This window comes from Syngnathus floridae, chromosome 10 (genome assembly GCF_059516105.1).
Source record: "Syngnathus floridae isolate MCC-2025c chromosome 10, RoL_Sflo_1.0, whole genome shotgun sequence".
Taxonomy (NCBI): Eukaryota; Metazoa; Chordata; class Actinopteri; order Syngnathiformes; family Syngnathidae; genus Syngnathus; species Syngnathus floridae.
The window spans coordinates 1,257,806-1,275,202 of record NC_142422.1 but is presented as its reverse complement, the minus strand read 5'-3'; the positions used below and the strand labels follow the sequence as shown (position 1 = coordinate 1,275,202).

General features: G+C 48.2%; 5 protein-coding genes and 1 long non-coding RNA gene across 11 annotated transcripts; 2 read left to right on the top strand and 4 right to left on the bottom strand.

Moving 5' to 3' along the window:
• Nucleotides 1–78: 78 nt before the first annotated feature.
• On the bottom strand, nucleotides 79–3,031 carry siglec15l (sialic acid binding Ig-like lectin 15, like). 3 transcript variants are annotated; one of them, XM_088386364.1, is made up of 7 exons: nucleotides 2,558–3,031; nucleotides 1,911–2,327; nucleotides 1,430–1,783; nucleotides 1,323–1,355; nucleotides 1,144–1,236; nucleotides 1,005–1,052; nucleotides 79–917 (listed from the first exon to the last, which is right to left on the bottom strand). In XM_088386364.1, the coding sequence occupies exons 1-7, from the start codon at nucleotides 2,592–2,594 to the stop codon at nucleotides 886–888; spliced, it is 1,014 nt and encodes a 337-aa protein (XP_088242490.1). In that variant the 5' UTR covers nucleotides 2,595–3,031; the 3' UTR covers nucleotides 79–885. The 3 variants fall into 3 exon arrangements, with proteins under 3 accessions (XP_088242490.1, XP_088242491.1, XP_088242492.1); XM_088386365.1 differs by having other exon boundaries at nucleotides 1,144–1,233; XM_088386366.1 differs by having other exon boundaries at nucleotides 1,959–2,327; nucleotides 2,558–3,008.
• LOC148391595 (sialic acid-binding Ig-like lectin 15) lies at nucleotides 2,180–4,085 on the top strand. Its single transcript, XM_088386367.1, has 4 exons — nucleotides 2,180–2,353; nucleotides 2,965–3,076; nucleotides 3,145–3,528; nucleotides 3,590–4,085. Exons 2-4 carry the CDS (start codon nucleotides 3,031–3,033, stop codon nucleotides 3,985–3,987), a joined length of 828 nt encoding a protein of 275 aa, XP_088242493.1. The 5' UTR covers nucleotides 2,180–2,353; nucleotides 2,965–3,030; the 3' UTR covers nucleotides 3,988–4,085.
• Nucleotides 4,086–4,397: 312 nt separating this feature from the next.
• LOC148391594 (IgGFc-binding protein-like) lies at nucleotides 4,398–7,346 on the bottom strand. 2 transcript variants are annotated; one of them, XM_088386362.1, is made up of 6 exons: nucleotides 7,002–7,346; nucleotides 6,553–6,620; nucleotides 5,743–6,476; nucleotides 5,254–5,647; nucleotides 5,038–5,180; nucleotides 4,753–4,936 (listed from the first exon to the last, which is right to left on the bottom strand). In XM_088386362.1, the coding sequence occupies exons 1-6, from the start codon at nucleotides 7,082–7,084 to the stop codon at nucleotides 4,895–4,897; spliced, it is 1,464 nt and encodes a 487-aa protein (XP_088242488.1). In that variant the 5' UTR covers nucleotides 7,085–7,346; the 3' UTR covers nucleotides 4,753–4,894. The 2 variants fall into 2 exon arrangements, with proteins under 2 accessions (XP_088242487.1, XP_088242488.1); XM_088386361.1 differs by having other exon boundaries at nucleotides 4,398–5,180.
• LOC148391591 (sodium bicarbonate cotransporter 3-like) lies at nucleotides 7,040–17,382 on the top strand. Of its 3 annotated transcripts, none has more exons than XM_088386359.1 (26): nucleotides 7,040–7,467; nucleotides 7,842–8,041; nucleotides 8,675–8,750; nucleotides 8,830–8,958; nucleotides 9,044–9,182; nucleotides 9,252–9,412; nucleotides 9,555–9,743; nucleotides 9,823–9,932; nucleotides 10,003–10,160; nucleotides 10,286–10,373; nucleotides 10,440–10,586; nucleotides 10,814–10,917; nucleotides 11,054–11,228; nucleotides 11,324–11,457; nucleotides 14,057–14,302; nucleotides 14,428–14,536; nucleotides 14,613–14,774; nucleotides 14,895–15,008; nucleotides 15,090–15,251; nucleotides 15,395–15,646; nucleotides 15,704–15,772; nucleotides 15,842–16,015; nucleotides 16,077–16,208; nucleotides 16,291–16,379; nucleotides 16,457–16,564; nucleotides 16,750–17,382. In XM_088386359.1, exons 2-26 carry the CDS (start codon nucleotides 7,997–7,999, stop codon nucleotides 16,811–16,813), a joined length of 3,336 nt encoding a protein of 1,111 aa, XP_088242485.1. In that variant the 5' UTR covers nucleotides 7,040–7,467; nucleotides 7,842–7,996; the 3' UTR covers nucleotides 16,814–17,382. The 3 variants fall into 3 exon arrangements, with proteins under 3 accessions (XP_088242485.1, XP_088242483.1, XP_088242486.1); XM_088386357.1 differs by having other exon boundaries at nucleotides 9,820–9,932; XM_088386360.1 differs by lacking the exons at nucleotides 7,040–7,467; nucleotides 7,842–8,041; nucleotides 8,675–8,750 and having other exon boundaries at nucleotides 9,044–9,177; nucleotides 9,820–9,932.
• Nucleotides 7,775–11,559, bottom strand: LOC148391593 (uncharacterized). Its single transcript, XR_015860698.1, has 3 exons — nucleotides 11,398–11,559; nucleotides 11,021–11,201; nucleotides 7,775–7,935 (listed from the first exon to the last, which is right to left on the bottom strand). It is a non-coding gene; the product is annotated as an uncharacterized LOC148391593 (long non-coding RNA).
• LOC148391592 (complement C1q tumor necrosis factor-related protein 4-like) lies at nucleotides 11,783–13,658 on the bottom strand. The gene is made up of 8 exons (XM_088386363.1): nucleotides 13,490–13,658; nucleotides 13,357–13,407; nucleotides 13,163–13,291; nucleotides 12,818–13,097; nucleotides 12,650–12,738; nucleotides 12,528–12,578; nucleotides 12,315–12,443; nucleotides 11,783–12,115 (listed from the first exon to the last, which is right to left on the bottom strand). The coding sequence occupies exons 1-8, from the start codon at nucleotides 13,623–13,625 to the stop codon at nucleotides 11,832–11,834; spliced, it is 1,149 nt and encodes a 382-aa protein (XP_088242489.1). The 5' UTR covers nucleotides 13,626–13,658; the 3' UTR covers nucleotides 11,783–11,831.
• Nucleotides 17,383–17,397: the final 15 nt, after the last annotated feature.

The following is a 17,397-nucleotide window of genomic DNA, read 5'->3' as shown; positions in this document are numbered from 1 at the left end:
GCATTTGTGTGGTACCTTTCACAATAAAAGACAGATTGATGACGGAATAAACTTTAATAGAATAACGACGTAACAATATTTATCCAAATCACTTTTTAATCATATAATTCATGTAGTAATCGGTTTAATGACATAGGTACACAATGGTGCAGTAGTTTGTCAAATTCATGTTATCAACTTTTATTGTTTTTATTGACAAGTGTAGTATGAACTTTGCACTCCAAGATAGCTCGGTAACAGGTTCAACCCTGAACACAATCAACAAAAACAAATTATGCATACTTTAATACTACAAATGTCATTAGAAAAACACACAGAAAGATGAAATTAAAGCCTACAAGACTAAAAAGGCAACAAAAATGGCTCAAGGTTAAACAATACAAAAACCTAAACAAATACAAAATTCTAAATAAATGCTTAGAAAAAGGCTACCAAAGACTATAATGAGTAGAAAGTACAAAAAAAACCAATACAAAATATCACAAAAAAGTAGTACAAGGCCCCAAAAAGAAATAAGCAAAATATTAATAGACTACAAAGAGTACAAAAAAAACTAAATAATGACTTCAAAAAGCCTAAAAAGACTACAAAAAGGCTACATACAAAGACGAAAATCAGGCAGAATTTTTTTTACAGTAATGTGGTGTGTGTTTGTGTGGTGGAAAGTGAAAGTGTGAGCACTGAGCAGTCATACAAAAGTCACAAGATTCTTACTCTGTTAACCACACCACTTCCTGTCAGTGCTCCCATGTTGTAATGACCAAAGCAACTGGCTCAAACTCCTGCTGAAAATAATATTTTTTATTTTGACTCTACCCCTTTGCCGCTCGGGCAGAACAGAGGCTAGCTGATGAACTTGGAAGATGACGAAGACGATGAAGATGATTAATGAAAGGTCACCGTCTTATAAAACAGATCTGAAAAGACAAAGGTTCAACATCTGGTATTTCGACTGAAAACTCTAATCACCGAATGACTGGTGACAGAAACAAGTGATCTCTCACCTTGTTCTTGATGTGTGAGAGCACGTGTGGTGGACGGCACGCTTTCACCTGCAAGTACATGCACATGAATTATAAGTCAAAGGTATATACACAATTTATAAAAAAGGCTGAACGACGGCTCTCATCTCAGAAAACTCACTGGCTTCAGGAAGAGCAACAGTGCTATAAACAGTCTGAAGTGCATTAGCATCACCAGCTGGACCATGGGAGGAATGCAGGACGCGGTCCTCTACTTCACACACAGACATATCAAATCCCCATTTCAGGTCATTTTTAATGCTCATATATGAGATATTGAGTAAAACGTTTTGCACTCACGGTTTTGTCGAATCTGAGCGTGGCGATTTCGAGCTGTGTGAGAAAATGATGATTATCATCAAATAATTTCACAAGGCGCAATCTCGCAGATGATTTCACCACCTCACCTCTGCGCCTCAGTCGGTGGACGATGACGCCCCCTGTGGCCAACAGCAGAAGCGCCGCGGCGACTGTACCACATACCAGGACCACATCCCTCTTCGTGTTGGCCGGCCGGTACGTCTGCTCAGCCCTCCCCAGCTCGTTCTCCACCCGGCAGGTGAGCTCGTCCTGCTGTTCGTACGGGATGGAGCTGTTCAGGAGCGAACCCGCCATTTTCTGAAACTCGAATGTTGCCGTTAAGGGGCTCCCGGAGGCCGACAGCCAGGTGATGTTGGGTATCGGCTTGCCCTCCGCCAAACACTCCAGCCTCTGGGGGGCGCTGCCGGTGATCAGTGACAGGCTCAGGATTGCGGGCCTCACTAACAACAGAAGAAGGAAAAAGCAACGAGGAAAGTTATGAGGTTGCGTTGGGAACACTGAATTTTTCATGATAATTGCTAACTCGCTCACAAAATAGCTCTCAAGCCTTCACACAAATAACCACACCTCCATACGACCAAACAGGAAGTCCACTCGTAGAGTTGAGTCTTTTACCTTGTACCTTCAGCCTCAGCGCTTCGCTCACCCGTTTTTTTCCATCCAGCTCCACTTTGCAGAAGTACTCGCCCTCAGACACATTGTAATGTTTGATGCGAACCGACGCCATCCCCTGGCGGAGGTCACCGGCAAACACGTAATCCTCCGTGCTAAGGCAGTCGACCGGCAAGGCCAATGAGTTGTTCTCTACTTGACATTGGACAAATGCCTGATCGTTTTTTCTTCTGGCAATCCAGCTGAGCGTGATTTTCCCGGCATAGTGGTCCTGATTGGGATGAGTGAAGGAGCATCCCAGGATGGCTTCTTGTCCTCGCAACACGTTGACATCAGAGACATGCACGGTCAACGCGGACAATGGCACGGTTCCTACACCCAGACCAGACATGGCAAAAGTACACCAAATCTGTACTGGGGGTCCATACCATTAACTTTCCACATCAACATGCTAATGTAGCTAACTGCATCCACGTGCTAATGGAGCCTACATGTCAACATTCAAACATTGCTCACTGCTTCTTCGTCATCATGCTAATGCCAGCAACCAGTTTCGCAGTATAAACAGGAAGTAGAAACAATTGGAATGACGCACAACTCACCTGTGATCACCAGTAACAGAAGCACACACGTACGCATGTTTGAATGCACTTATACACACTAGCACATGCGTATGGAATTGCATCAAGGCACACCAATTCTGGGCCATCACAGCAGTTGAGGAAGGAAACGAGTCACAGGACGCTGACTGATTACAAGATAATCACACGCGAACACACACGCACACACACACACACATGCTCAAATACCCAATATTAAGAATTTTTTTGTTGTTTTTTGCTGCGTGTGCGAATTTTTTGGGGCATTTTAAAGTCATGTTTTTATTTTGGTTAGCTTTTGGTTCCCTTTTCTTTATGTTCTACACAAAAGATGAATCTATTATTGGCCTATATGGCACATTGTAACTTCCTCTGACATTCTTTGTATCTATGTTCCTTTTTGTACATAGACAAGAAAAACTTCCTCAAAATAAAACAAGGGTCACACTGGAAAAACACACCCACACTTGTCCATCATGGATGTGTTGCTCTGCGTGTCGTTGTTGTTTGCTGCTGATGGAGGTGAGCTGAGGCACAAGTGTGTTGGGATAATTTCTCTTGTTAACATTACTATGTGTTCTTCCCCACAGTGTGGAGTTCTGAAGAAGGTGCGTGGGCGGTCCACGTGCAAGCAGAGGTGCGGGCCCTGGCGGGCCACCCGGTGGTGCTGCCGTGCACCTTCAGCCACCCGTCGCATTCCCATCACGCCTCAGTGCAGGTGCGTTGGCGTCTGGGTGGAGCTCAGAGTGTCACCATCCTCTACCGCTGCACCGGTAAAGTGCCCGTCTGCGAGCCCGGGCCCCACCAGGACCCGCGGTACCGTTTGGAGGGTGACCCCCGCCAGCACGATCTGTCCCTGCGTATCAACGGCGCCGCCCTAGGAGACAGTGGACGCTATTATTGTGGTTTGGAGGTGGAGGGAAGGGATCACAAGAGCGTGGAGGACAACCTGGGGACCCGGCTGAGGGTAGAGGGTAAGTCCTGAACAAGAGGGTCCACTTAAGGTGTCCCTCACGTTTGTGTTTTCCGCTATAGCGGCACCCATCATCCTGTCCCTGAAAGCGGAAGCCGGTGAGGACTCGAGCTACACGGCCGAATGCAAAGTGACAGGCTCACCGCCGCCCGACATCCAGTGGCTGGGACCCGAGCACCCGCTGGAAGGTTCTACGGCGGGCGCACTGAGTTTGACTGGTGACCTCATCGTTAGCCGGCTGCAGGGTGTGGAACCCGGATGGCAGGTGACATGCTCTGCCTCCAACCCCCACGGGAAAGACAAAGCCACCCTCTACTTGCTTCCCCATCCAGCACCTCCGCCCAAAGATGGAGTGCCCCCTTATATTCTGCTGCTGCTGATTCTTTCTCTGGGGTCAAAGGTCATCATGCTGCTGGGGATTGGAGTGTGGCTGGTGCCTGGAGTAGGCCTCTGGTGGTAGTGACCACGCCCGTGTGCCGCCACACCCATGAGCCCCACTTTGACCATTTAGATTTTAGAATGATGTTCAATAAAGTTTTAATGCTGTGTTTGCTGTCACCTCCTGCTCACTTGATTCATAACTACTTTATTTTCAAGAAGACACATCTACGAAACAATGTCAAGATCTGTCACAGTTCGTTTCCTTGTTTTAATGTTGTCATAGTTTGGGTTGGCGTGTCCGTGGGCTCGCCCCTCCCCTCCTGTGCCCTGATCAGTGTGATCACCCTCACCCGCCTTTCATTAGCTGTCTTGTATTTAAGTCCTGTCTGCCCCTCACTCCCCTGTCGGATTGTTTGCGTCTCATGTCTTCTTGTTTCTCGTTTCTCTACTTGCTTGTCTGTTCTCGTCTTGTTAAAATTCACAGCAAAATGGTATCAAACTTTATCATTCATTCAAAAGGACTACATATGACAAAAAAATCTTTTGTTTGTTTTCCTTGCTGCTTTCATGTCAGCATACTTAAATATTCATGCTAATGTGGCTAACTTGTCAAACCTTAAGATGCTAACGAAGACGCATTAATGTAGCAAACTGGTTTCATGTCACACACACACAAAGACCACAAAAAAGAAAAACGCTCCTAAAACAATCTAAAAACATGACAAGAATTAGACTATGAAGACTACAAAAAGATTACAAACACTATGACACTATATTATCAATAGCATGAGCTTACAGCAGTAGAGCTAACTCAAGTGTTAGCTAGCCACACTCAACGTTAGCCATGCTCAATCTACTGCGTGGTAAAGAGTTGTGGTTCTCGGTAGCAGATGGGGCGGACATCTTGACAACAGTCCTCATGGCTCCAACCAAAGTCCTGACTTGGCTCTAGATTAATGGTTCCACAATGACCCCCATGAGTGTCCTCAGGCTTGGCCCCCTGCCAGTTGCTGACTGTAAACGGCGCCCTGTCAATCCAGTACCAGGCGCCAGTCAATGTGCTGCGACGCAAGCCGATCCAAGCCCGCCTAGGGACGCTATCCCCGGTATACCCCTGCCGGACTCTGACCTGCGCTTGTTCCATGAGTTGGAGAGAGGACAAGCTGACCAAACGGAGATTCCGGTCTCTGCAGAACTTGATGGACTCCTGCCAGCCCAGAGCCTCAGAACCGATTTCCCAAACGTCAGGCGACAAGACGCAGCCTCTGTAATCTAGTGCGGAGAAGCGTATGAGAGTTTAAATTGTTTATGAGAGTGTTTATGTTAGAGCTAATGCTGTTCACACCTGAGGTTTGACTGATGGCGGGCGCCGGGTTCCCAAAAAGGACGCCCCCCTTTTGTCCTATATAGTAGACGGCCATCTTGTCCGAGGTGTGCCAGATGGCGCTGTCCAGGGTGAGCGTTACCACCGTGGAGACATAGTCTGTCCCCGTAAGTGTTCGCCAGGTGGGGTCTTCCAGTGGGCTGCTCCCTACACGGACCCCCGTGGCCAGGTCCTTGTGGACCAGAATGACGGCAAAGTTATACACGTCCGGTATGGCATTGACCACGTAGCATGAGGCCAACTCCGACTGAGGGATGAGTGGCAGGAACAGGGCAGGCCGGTGGAGGACGGCGATACCGGAGAGCTCCAATAAAGGCCAGCCTGGATACGAGGAGTCCACCGAGGAAGTGTCTTCCTGAAGCAACGGTATACATAAAAGTCAGGAGGGGGTGCTGTAGATCTACACATGTACTTCAACTTGGGGAGAGAGTATGTAGGTTCAGGGGGTACCTGGGACAGAAGGAGAGCAGTTTGGTCCTCTGAGGCTTGGGACAGCAGCGGTGGGACCAAGAAGGCCATCTTGCCATGTGGTTTGGGGTTTAGTGTGACGTAGAGCATGGAGCAGCCGCAGTTTAGTGTGGCGGCACACGGGTGCCCGAAGAGAACCGCCACCGGGTGCTTCGCCCTCACCACTCTCCAGACCTCGTTGCCGTCCAGCCAGAACTGAGCGGCGTGGTGAGGCTCCAGCTCCACTTCCTTGGTAATGTTGTCTCCTTCCAGGCTGACTGTATTGACTTTCTCTGCGTTAACCACAATGAGCCTAAAGGGGGCGAACTCTGTCATGTAAGCGCAAACCACATCAGGGGGTTGGGTGGTGTTCTGGTTTTCGGGAACCCGCGGGACGAGGTACTCGGTGCCAAGCGCATCCACGGGAAGAACTCGAGCACTCTGCACGCTGCCCGCCTTGACGCTGACAACCTGGACAGTGACCTGGCGGGTGCTGCTCACCCGAAGAACCTTGTCAGAAACATTCTCTCGCCCCAGCTCAGTGGTTCCATAGGAGAAGAAGCGCCGCGTCTGTGCCTTGGCCAGAATCTCCGTGTGGGTTTGTTGACGGATCGCCACTGTGACTTTTGTGTTATCGTGCAAAGCCGTCACATGCAGCTGGTTGTGAGGTTCCTCAGGGTAAAAGTAGGCAATGTTTTCTGGAAAGACCACCAAGAAGTTGGAACCAGAGGTGCATCCTGGAAAGGCACATGCAAACTATTGCTTGAGAATCAAATCAACACATTATTTGCCATAGCAACGCATTGAACTCACTTGTTTCTGTCGCCCTCTTCAGCAGAAAAAGCAGTACTGCAAAATACAGGTGGCGCTTAGCCAGCATCCTGAGCCAAAACAATCACTTTCAGTGATACATTTGCTACAAAGGCCACAAAGTGTTTTTTTTTTTTGCATTATTATTTTTTTTTGTAATCCATTCATAATGAATTATACTTGCATTTTTGCTGTTTGTGTGCCAGCTTTGTCCCAATTATTTTTCTCGAATGAAGCTAATATGCTAACAACTAGCACAGGAAAGGACATAAAGACATTGCAGAAATGAAATGCCAGAACCAGATTTCAAACCCTGGACCTCGTAACTAATGATTACTTCACAATACTGCACTCATGAATAGTTATTTTGTTCCCTTTAATATTAGTTTGATCTGCAGTTTCCTGTCACACTTCCTGTTTAAAAAGCTCCAAGAGCCACATTGTGGTCTTACCTTCTCTTTAGCCGTGTCTTCTGTGCCTCTCTTACGGAGATGCATGTACGTTTGTCAGTCAAAGCGGGATATTTGCATGGCATCGATGTTGACACAATATTCGAGGCGGCTTAAAGCATCTTCTAAAACTATTTCAATTGAATCGAATGAATTGACTATGAATATAATATTGTAGTTTTCCACGACCATATTCACGTGTAGAGTCAAACTAGAGGTCACATCTGGCCGCTGTGAGACTTGATCTTTGAAGCCGAGCCGGTTATTGTGTGCTTTGTTGCCGTGTTATGATGAAGATCAAGTGAGAGGTTGTGAAGCAGCTTTGTGCACACAACAATGGTGCGTGTGTGCAGATAGAATCAGCAAGGCAGCAGGGGGAGCATTAAAAATGAAGGTGCTAATCATAGATAAGCACTTCAAACAGCCAAACTGCATCGGTCACATCGGTGATTGTTGATTTTATGACAATGTGAGTACATTCAAGGTTTTATAACATCTTTCCCATTCATGAGCAGATTGGTGGTTAGCAAATCTGGCTCACACTTCTGAGGTTCTGAGTTCGAATCTTTTTGTGCTTATATGTTCTCACGTGGGCCCTGACATTTGTATTGTATATTTGTTTATGTATTTGTCAAGTGACAATTCAAAAAAACAGAAATGCCCAAAGCCAATTTGAGATTAATTGGGGGAAAAAAAGAATAATATTTCCACTGTAATTACAGTTTGTTTTTGTTATCTAAACATAATAATCACTATTAGTTCATTTTCAGTTCATTTTCGTTCTGCTTTTATTTTGTGAATGAAAATAACCATATTTCATTCGTTTTGATCAACTTTACTAAGGGAAACAAAATGGATGGTCGCTTCAGTGATGTCGAGACACTCGAACCAGGGGGGCGTTTCTTCAACCTGGTCTCGATACAGACAGTCCGTGAGGCTGCGAGGAGGGAAGAAGTAACGTGTGGACCTTCATCACCTTCGATAGTGAAACTTTTAAAATGTCACAAGACGCGAGCGAGCAGATGAGACCGCTGCTAACATCGGTAAGTGAGTTGGTGGCGACGGCAAATTGTTGTTCATCCCGTCGGAGATGCGCCAAAGGCGAGAAAGCAAAGCGTGCGGGGAGAAACTTGAATGATCAACTTTATACAACAAATTTATTGTGCTTAATTTGACTTCCTTTCCAGGAAGTGAACGCGGCTCGCGCGCACCTAGTAGTTCCGAAGTCGCACTAAAAAAAAAAAAAAAATACAGTTTTTCTAAAAAGTTGCTTTAAAAAAACGGTCGCGCCTTAACTTTGCCGTGTTTTGTGAAACACGCAAACGACATCTGTATTTACCTTGCGCCATATCTACGTCATCGTCACGATGACGTGATTTCTATCATTTGGTTTTTACCCCTGCTGAAGCGTCTGATATATATTAAAAAAATGAAATTGATTTTAAACCTAAGGTGACAAAAGTAGAATATGTGACGGATGTTTCTATTCTTCTTTTGTGGACCACTGCTGTTGTTTACAAGTTCCTTCCATTCATCCTTGCAGAAGAATGATGTTGTCCATCATTTACACCTCAATGTTTTTTTGTATCATGGACCGGCCTCTTTGAGAAAAAGTGATCCAATTATTATTGTTTTAACTTTCTGAAATGAACTGATGATGTGTGTGGATGTTTCAGGCGGAGGAAGCAGTGCTGGACCGAGGGAACACAAGCTCCACCCTTTTCACCAACTTTGAGGCGGAGGAGCTGGAGAGTGAGTGTCTGACGCTTGTGTTCTTCACATCCAGGATGAAGCATTCTATTTTGACACATCGGTCATGTTTGTCGGTCAGGTCACAGGGAGCTGTACGTTGGCATTCACGTCCCTTTGGGCCGACGGCGCCACCGCCACCGGGGACACCGACACGAGCGGCGGAGGCAGGTTCGCCCGCATGAAAATGTCTGCGAGTCGCCTTCTTACGGTAGATTCCAAATGACTTTTTTGCTAGTATAAAAACAATGACATTATTAAAAAAAAATAATAATAATTGCTCTCCCGCTCTCTAGACACACCGTCACAGCGGGTACAGTTCATCTTAGGCACGGAGGACGACGACGAGGAACATGTCCCGCATCAACTCTTCACCGAGCTGGACGAGCTTGCTCTCAGGAACGGGGAAGTCGTGGAGTGGAAGGAGACGGCAAGGCGAGGCCGCCGCCGCCGCGCTGCTTTCTGTCAGCCATCTTGAACGAGACTTCTCTTGTGTGTGGGCAGGTGGTTGAAGTTTGAGGAGGATGTGGAGGACGGCGGCGAGCGTTGGAGTAAACCTTACGTGGCCACCCTGTCCCTGCACAGCCTGTTTGAGTTGCGCTCGTGTATCATGAACGGCACCGTGATACTCGACATGCGCGCCAACGGGATTGAGCAGATCGCAGGTCAGTACACCATTTTGTCCATGCACTCGTGGCTGACGAGGTGTTCTGAAGTTGCTCGATTCTAAAGCCGAATTGCAAATATGGGGGTGAGCACCAACACCTGAGTAGAACCTTTTGAGGAACAATTTGAGATGTTTTACAGACATGGTGATTGACACCATGCTGGCGTCCGGTCAGCTGGAAGATCACGTCCAAGACAAGGTGAGGGAAGCCATCTTAAAGCGCCACCACCATCAGAACGAGAAGAGGCTGAGCAAGCGCATCCCGCTGGTGCGATCCCTCGCTGACATGGGCAAGAAATATTCGGACCCTCATCTGCTGGAACACAATGGTGAGCGCTCCGGACAGACTACGGGACCGCTTGATGACGACCACCTAGAGTGACGTGAAGCTTTTTCCACTTCCAGCAGGTCTTCTAGCGTCCCCTCAGTCGGCTCCTGGGAACCTGAACGCCGACGAGGGGGTGGGAGGTGACTTCAACGCCGGTAGCAGTGAAAACAGCGCGGTGGACTTCAGCAAGGTGAAAGACCTCTTTGCACCAAAAAAGGATTACAGTGATCTATATAGTGGCGCGTTCCCGTGCGTTTCAGGTGGACATGAACTTCATGAGAAAGATTCCAGCAGATGCCGAAGCCTCCAACGTGCTGGTGGGCGAAGTGGACTTCCTCGAGAAGCCCATCATTGCCTTCGTTCGCCTGTCTCCCGCCGTGCTCCTCTCTGGACTCACCCAGGTGCCCGTGCCCACCAGGTGAGCTCGCTCTCCTTTTGGGCAGAAGGTCCCATGACTTGAATTCGGTAATTATGCTCCACTGACCAGGTTCGTTATATTTGACCAACCAATGTATAATGTGACTTTGCACCTCTGCCAATCAGGTTCCTCTTCCTCCTGCTTGGTCCGTTCGGAAAAGGTCCGCAGTACCACGAGGTGGGGCGTTCCATGGCCACGCTGATGACGGACGAGGTGTGAGGTTAGAAGCTCACGTGACTTAGAAGCAGCCTTTAAAATGTTTGCGCGGCTATCCTCAAGATCTTCCACAACGTGGCCTACAAGGCCAAGGATCGCAAAGATCTCCTGGCAGGACTGGACGAGTTCCTGGATCAAGTGACCGTGCTCCCGCCGGGCGAGTGGGACCCCAGCATTCGCATCGAACCGCCCAAGAACATCCCCTCTCAGGTTTGTGGACACACAGGCTAAATGCTAATGCTAACAATGACAACTGTTTTACTTCTATAGGGTTGTCTTTGATAACAGAGTGAGAGATTTTAAGTTGAGCAAGAGTTAGTTTTGTTGTTTCAAACCAGGGTTCTGATTTCAAAGAAAGATTTCAATCCATCTGTTGGGGGTTTCAAGTTAGCTAGGTGCTAATGCTAAAGCTAGCAACACCAAAATTGCATCCGCAGGAGAAGCGGAAGACTCCCTGTGCCTCGAATGGCTCCGTCCACACCTCGGGCATCATCAAGGAGGCGGAGCATGTCGTTGGTCCAGAGCTCCAGAGAACGGGAAGGTTAGCGCTTAGCCGTGTTAGCCACACGTGGCTAGCTTGCGTATAAAGTAGTTTTCACCTTTTTTCCACATACTTAATACTCATAGAAAGGTAGAGTACTGACGAATGACAAATTCTGTACATTTGTGCGTGTCAGGTTATTTGGAGGTCTGGTCGTGGACGTTAAGAGAAAGGCACCTTTTCTGCTCAGTGACCTGACAGATGGCCTCAGCCTGCAGTGTTTGGCATCCGTCCTCTTCCTCTACTGTGCCTGCATGTCTCCCGTCATCACATTCGGAGGCCTGCTAGGAGAAGCCACCCAAGGAAACATTGTAAGAAACGTGAATCACAACGTAGCGGTCCATTTAAGGCTTTGCACGTGGTGACATCATCATTCCGAGGCGTCCTTTGTGTGTGTCTGTCGCAGAGCGCCATTGAATCTCTGTTTGGAGCATCCCTGACGGGCGTGACCTACTCTTTGTTTGCGGGTCAACCTCTCACCATTCTGGGCAGCACAGGGCCCGTTCTGGTCTTTGAGAAGATCCTCTTCAAGTTCTGCTGGTGAGTCAGGTCCTGGTGACTTTTGGAGAAGTAAATTGGGTTTATTCGTGATTGTTTATGCTCTCAACGATACCAGGCTGGCTGTTGCTCAGTTCATGTTGCTAGGCGGATTATTGATCCACTTCGATTCTATAAGGGATGGATATACGCGTAGTAAATTTAAAGTTTTAGTTTTTAAAGGCGACTCTTCTCCTCTAGGGGAAGTCCTTGCGCCGTTAGAAACTATTCTCCGTTGTAGGTTGGGACGCTAAACCCGATAGGATTTTTGTGGCAGGATAATGATGAAAATAATATCTTAGGAAGCATTTCCCCAAAACACAGAAGATCAACTTTAAAGTATTTTTATTGACCATTTGGTGAGTCTTCCAAGATGCTTACTGGGTGAAGAGCAGGAATCCACTGAAGGTGCTATGGTGGTTGCTGTTGTCCCAGATTTGCGTGTTGTGCCAGAGAGTCAGCGAGAGCTTATCGCCCTTTTCCAGCAGCAGGGTGGCGCCGTTAGACGCCGTGTCGCTGCCCTCGCCGGACGGCTGCTCGTGGGTGATGAGCTGGATTTGGGCGTCGTTCTTGTAAAGCACGGCGCTCATGGTGAAGTCGGCGGGGGCGTTGGCGGTGAAGCGGATGTAGTAGACGCCGCGCACGGGTGCCGTGAAATAACCTGGGGGAGGTAAGCAAGCAAGAAGAACCAGTGGCAGGGCATTAATAATTGATGCCCCCTCCTCAAAGAAATACTTGATAGCGGTAAAGCAGTACTTTTGTCTAATTGAAGCTCCTCAGCTCTCCTCAACAGCAAAATTCCACAAAATAGCAAAAGGCTGCTACTTTTGTCAAAAACAAACTCCTCAGTGACCACTGACCTGTTTCCGGGTTGTACGCTTCACCAATGTTGGTGAGGACGTCCTTGAAGAGAAGCTTCTTCATTCCGGACGTGGTCTTCTGGAGACCGTTACCCCCCAGAGACGCCGCAAACGCCACCTTTGGCACATCTACAGTAAGGCGACAAAAAAAAAAAGAAAAGTTAGGACGCGATGTATCTCGCAAAGCAGCATGAGCAAGTATTCGAAACTGACTTCTCATATTCCTCAGCTCCGTCTCGGTGCTCTCCATCCGTCCTTTGAGTTCTGCCGGCACATGATGATAAGTTCAGCTTCTAAGCAACGCAAGTATGAGTTGAAAAACCAAAAGAAATTACCCGTGTTTTCCGTTTGGAGTTGCGTCATGGAAGCTTGAAGCCTTTTCATCTCCGACTCGACGTCAAACTCCTTTGGAGCTTCGTCGACCCTTTGGAGGCAGGATGCAAAATCGTAACCGCTGTCTTTTATTTTTCACAAAATTTCTAATTTAAAGCGGCTTTTCATACAGTGGGAAAACCAGGAATCCGCTGAAGGTGCTGTGGTGATTGCTGTTGTCCCAGATTTGCGTGTTATGCCACAGCACCATCTTCAGCCTGTCGCCCTTCTCCAACAGCAGGGCGGCGCCGTTGGACGCCGTGTCGCTGCCCTCACCCGACGGCTGCTCGTGGACGATGAGCTGGATCTGGGCGTCGTTCTTGTACAGCACGGCGCTCATGGTGAAGTCGGTGGGCGCGTTGGCGGTGAAGCGGATGTAGTAGACGCCGCGAACGGGCGCCGTGAACACGCCTAGATGACACGGACCATGTTGTTGAGCACCGTGACGTCTCGTGGCGGCCATTACGCGGGCTTACCGGTCTCTGCGTTATAAGCCCCGCCTACATTGGTCAGCACGTCCCTGTAAATGAGATCTCTGTTTCCCGTCGTCGTCTTCTGGCCGCCGTTTCCCCCCAGCGAGGCGGCAAAGGCAATCTTTGGGCTTTCTGTTCAAGTGAGGGTTGACGTTTGGGTTGTTGTGAAAATGGCTACACTTTGACACCGGGCTCACCTCGGACTGTGTTCAGCTCCTTCTCGGCCCTCTCCAGACGCTGCATCATGGCTGTTTCCACGGAGACACACAAGTCACATTACGCAGACTAGTAGCTTAGCTTACTTGACCAACTTGTTAGCGCCGGCTTCACCTCGTCTGTCGGCCTTCAGGTCCTCCATAGCCGCCCGGATGCCGTCAATCTCGGCCCGGCGGTCCAGCTGGGGAGTCGGGCCGCACCGCGCGACCGCTACCGTTAGCAAAAGCACCAGTGCGACACGTGCAAACATGACGGCGGAGCACAGATGAGACGCCGGCGTCTCCGTTACTTTTATACGGGGATGACCGCGGTGACCTTGAACTCGTCAATATTGGCTTTGAGAAGAGGCAAATGTAAGCATGCGTCTGTCACAACATACATATGTACCAAGATGCCATTGGGTCAAATATTGATGCGGGCAGGGGTCACTGAACTTTTATGTGAAGGTTACGCTCATCGATCTGACACAGCAAACTTAGCCGATGAACTTCAGCATGCTCGAGCACGTGTTGCACGCTTAACAAGGTTTTATTATTCCATTTATTTATTTTTATTTGATTTATTTTTGTTTCATATATTTTATTTATTTTATTTATTCATTTGTATTTTATGCATATTTTTCATTCTATTTTTATTTAATTATTCTTTTTTTATTACAATTATTCCAAATGTCCTCCTCAGTGACTACGGCCTGAGCTACTTGTCCCTGCGGACCAGCATCGGACTATGGACCGCCTTCCTGTGCCTGCTGCTGGTGGCCACCGACGCCAGCTCCTTAGTCTGCTACATCACGCGCTTCACCGAGGAGGCCTTTGCCGCCCTCATCTGCTTCATCTTCATCTACGAAGCCCTGGAGAAGCTTCTGCACCTGGGGCACATCTACCCGGTCAACACTGCCAACCATTTGGACAACCTGACCTTCTACACGTACGTCGGACATCCTGGCTAAGCTGCCGTTTTATTTGAAGGCAGCTATGGATCTCTCTCATGAGCAACCACCAAAGTTCTCACTCGGCAGTTGAAGTTCTCGACCCGACTTTTTGCGCTCGCAGGTGCGAATGTTCTCAACCCGCCAACGCCTCGACCGAAACGCATCAGATTTGGAGGAACCGGGGCTACAACTCGTCGGCGAGCATCCCGTGGGAGCAGCTGAGCGTGAAGGTGACGCAAATCCTCTGGAACGTCTCGTCTCGTCAGAAACGGGAGAAGCCCGGCCGAGCTTCTCTTTCTTTTGCAGCGCTGTCAGAGTTTGCGCGGTGAATTCACCGGCTCGGCTTGCGCCCGCGACGGACCCTTCGTCCCCGACGTCCTTTTCTGGTCCGTCATTCTCTTCTTCACAACCTTCTTATTGTCGACATTGCTCAAAGACTTCAAGAACAAGAGATTCTTTCCCACCAAGGTGGGTTTGGCTTCCTGTCATCTATCACACATAAGATTCAAAACTGAAATGTTTCCAACAATCAAGAAGAGTCCCGTGACCTCCATTGAACTTCTGTTCCATGATTTGCATGACATGCAGGTGCGATCCACCATCAGTGACTTTGCCGTCTTCCTGACCATCATGTTAATGGTTCTGATGGATTATCTGGTGGGAATTCCGTCTCCCAAACTCAGTGTCCCGGACCGTTTCCAGGTATAAATTTCCAAACCGAGGCGGCTCTTGGGCTTAACGCAGGAATTTCACACTTTCTGCATTTCCTGTATTGTGTCTCAGCCCACCTCCGATAATCGCGGTTGGCTCATCTCGCCGCTGGGTCCCAACCCCTGGTGGACGCTGCTGGCTGCCGCCATTCCCGCTTTGCTCTGCACCATCCTAATCTTCATGGACCAGCAGATCACCGCTGTCATCGTCAACAGGAAGGAAAACAAGCTGACGGTCGGGCCCGTGTTACTCTAATAAATGCAGTTCAGTCCGAATATTTAATACAAACAAACCTTCACGTGAGGCTCATCAATAGCATTAGCATAGCATACAACGCATTGACTTAATGAACGTTTTGATTCTTCGCTTAACCCCAGAAAGGCTGTGGCTACCATCTGGACCTGCTGCTGGTGTCCCTGATGATAGCCGTGTGCTCCATCATGGGCCTACCGTGGTTCGTGGCGGCCACTGTTCTCTCCATCACGCACGTCAACAGCCTGAAGTTGGAGTCGACCTGCGCAGCCCCGGGCGAGCAGCCCAAGTTTCTGGGCGTCCGGGAACAGCGCGTCACCGGCCTGATGATCTTCCTCCTCATGGGCTGCTCGGTCTTCATGACGTCTGTCCTTAAGGTGAGCTCACGATTTCCTTTCCTCAGCTTTTTTACGTCCACCTTTCCTTGACGGCAGTTCATCCCGATGCCCGTCCTGTACGGCGTCTTCCTCTACATGGGCGTGTCCTCGCTCAAAGACATTCAGGTACGTGTCTTTGTTAACTATAAAAAAAATAAATAAACAGGCTAAGTCTCTATTGTTGGTCTTGTGTAGCTCTTTGACCGCATCCAACTGTTCGCCATGGCGGCTAAGCACCAGCCGGACCTGATCTACCTTCGCTACGTTCCGCTGAGGAAGGTCCACGCCTTCACCGCCGTGCAGCTCTCCTGCCTGATCGCCCTGTGGCTCATCAAAACCTCCGCCGCCGCCGTCGTCTTCCCCATGATGGTTAGATGAAGGCCGGGTCGCGCCCTAACATCGTGCCGCCACCTCACGTTGTGCTCCGCAGGTTCTGGCGCTGGTGTTCATCCGGAAGCTTCTGGACTTTGGCTTCAGCAAACGAGAGCTGACTTGGCTGGATGACCTCATACCCGAAAGCAAGAAGAAAGACGATGACAAGAAGAAGAAGAGGGAGAAGGAAGTGAGCACACAGCATGTGACTATGTGAGCGTACCATGTGACCTTACCACATGACCTTCATGTAAATAGAACATGACTTGCAGGAGACTGCTTTGCAGGGGGCGGTGGACAACTCTGCGTTCGATGATGACGCAATAGTCGTCAAGATCCCTGTGAAAAGTGTGAAACCATGGTGAATCAGAAGCATCGTGTTTGTATGTAGGTGTGTGTCATCACCACACGTAGCCTTAAAAGTGTGTCCATGGGTAGGTCAGACCCGTCTGAGGTGAACATCTCGCGTGAGATGGATAAAAGTGGCTTCTGTACATCTCGCTCCATGACGGCGGACGCCAACAAAGCTCTGAAGCCAATCAGCAGGTCAGTTGATGATGTCATTGAAGATGTTGTTCATGGACGTTATTACTGATGGCATGGAATGATAAAACGGTGTAATTAAGAGACAACAACATAGCAGCACCAGCAATTTTAAGCTAACAATAGCGCTATAAACAAGCCAATGTTATTCTACTAAGTCTCTTTTTCTTGTTGTCTTTACTCTCCAGTCAGGAGCCTGTGCCCTGCGTGAGCGAGGACCAAAGAGTAGCAGACGTTGAGACGGCACTATGACCCGCAGGGTTACGTCAACACCACTAAAGGGTGCTGCCATGCCCCCTGAGTCAAAGGCGAACAGGACTAGGACTTGGCTTCTCTACCATAGTGTTGCTCGTTTTTTTTATTATCATTATTTTTACATACTTACATATTATTATATGAACACAGCTGTTAGTCTTAACTGCAAGCAAAAAAAAAAAAAAGTGATTTCGGGACCCGTGGATTCTCATATTTGTGGATTTTGTTCTTTATTATATTGTTATTTTTCCACATTTTGAGAGGGGGCTAGAATAGTCAAATTTTTCAGATTCTTTTGTCTTTTTTAAAGTTAATAAGTACTGCACTCACGTCATGTAATGTCAAACCTTCTCAGTGGCTCAAGTTATATGTCATGCACAGTTATTATTGTGAGAATGATTTGTGATAAACATTTCCCATCCAGTGTCAATTGTATCTACAATGATCCGAGAGCGATACTTTTGTTTTGAAAGCAGATTATGTCACTTCCTGTTTCTACTTCCGCCTACATCTTTTAGATTAATTAACATTTCATTCGTTAAGAATAAATATTATTCGCAACTTAATGTATCATGTATGTT

Bases quoted from the DNA above. Each gene is read 5' to 3' on its own strand.
- siglec15l (XM_088386364.1), bottom strand. From the start codon at position 2,594: ATGCGTACGTGTGTGCTTCTGTTACTGGTGATCACAG. The intron at 1,053-1,143 runs GTGAGTTTTCTG...ATGTACTTGCAG, and splicing joins TGTTGCTCTTCCTGAAGCCA to GTGAAAGCGTGCCGTCCACC. The intron at 918-1,004 runs GTGAGAGATCAC...TTGTCTTTTCAG, and splicing joins TCTCACACATCAAGAACAAG to ATCTGTTTTATAAGACGGTG.
- LOC148391595 (XM_088386367.1), top strand. From the start codon at position 3,031: ATGGATGTGTTGCTCTGCGTGTCGTTGTTGTTTGCTGCTGATGGAG. The intron at 3,077-3,144 runs GTGAGCTGAGGC...TCTTCCCCACAG, and splicing joins GTTGTTTGCTGCTGATGGAG to TGTGGAGTTCTGAAGAAGGT. The intron at 3,529-3,589 runs GTAAGTCCTGAA...TTTCCGCTATAG, and splicing joins GACCCGGCTGAGGGTAGAGG to CGGCACCCATCATCCTGTCC.
- LOC148391594 (XM_088386361.1), bottom strand. From the start codon at position 7,084: ATGCCATGCAAATATCCCGCTTTGACTGACAAACGTACATGCATCTCC. The intron at 6,477-6,552 runs GTGAGTTCAATG...GTGCCTTTCCAG, and splicing joins GAAGAGGGCGACAGAAACAA to GATGCACCTCTGGTTCCAAC. The intron at 5,181-5,253 runs GTGTGAACAGCA...TCTCCGCACTAG, and splicing joins CGCCATCAGTCAAACCTCAG to ATTACAGAGGCTGCGTCTTG.
- LOC148391591 (XM_088386357.1), top strand. From the start codon at position 7,997: ATGTCACAAGACGCGAGCGAGCAGATGAGACCGCTGCTAACATCG. The intron at 11,458-14,056 runs GTGAGTCAGGTC...TGTCCTCCTCAG, and splicing joins ATCCTCTTCAAGTTCTGCTG to TGACTACGGCCTGAGCTACT. The intron at 14,775-14,894 runs GTGGGTTTGGCT...CATGACATGCAG, and splicing joins AGAGATTCTTTCCCACCAAG to GTGCGATCCACCATCAGTGA.
- LOC148391592 (XM_088386363.1), bottom strand. From the start codon at position 13,625: ATGTTTGCACGTGTCGCACTGGTGCTTTTGCTAACGGTAGCGGTCGCG. The intron at 13,098-13,162 runs GTAAGCCCGCGT...CGTGTCATCTAG, and splicing joins GGCTTATAACGCAGAGACCG to GCGTGTTCACGGCGCCCGTT. The intron at 12,116-12,314 runs GTCAGTGGTCAC...TACCTCCCCCAG, and splicing joins AGCGTACAACCCGGAAACAG to GTTATTTCACGGCACCCGTG.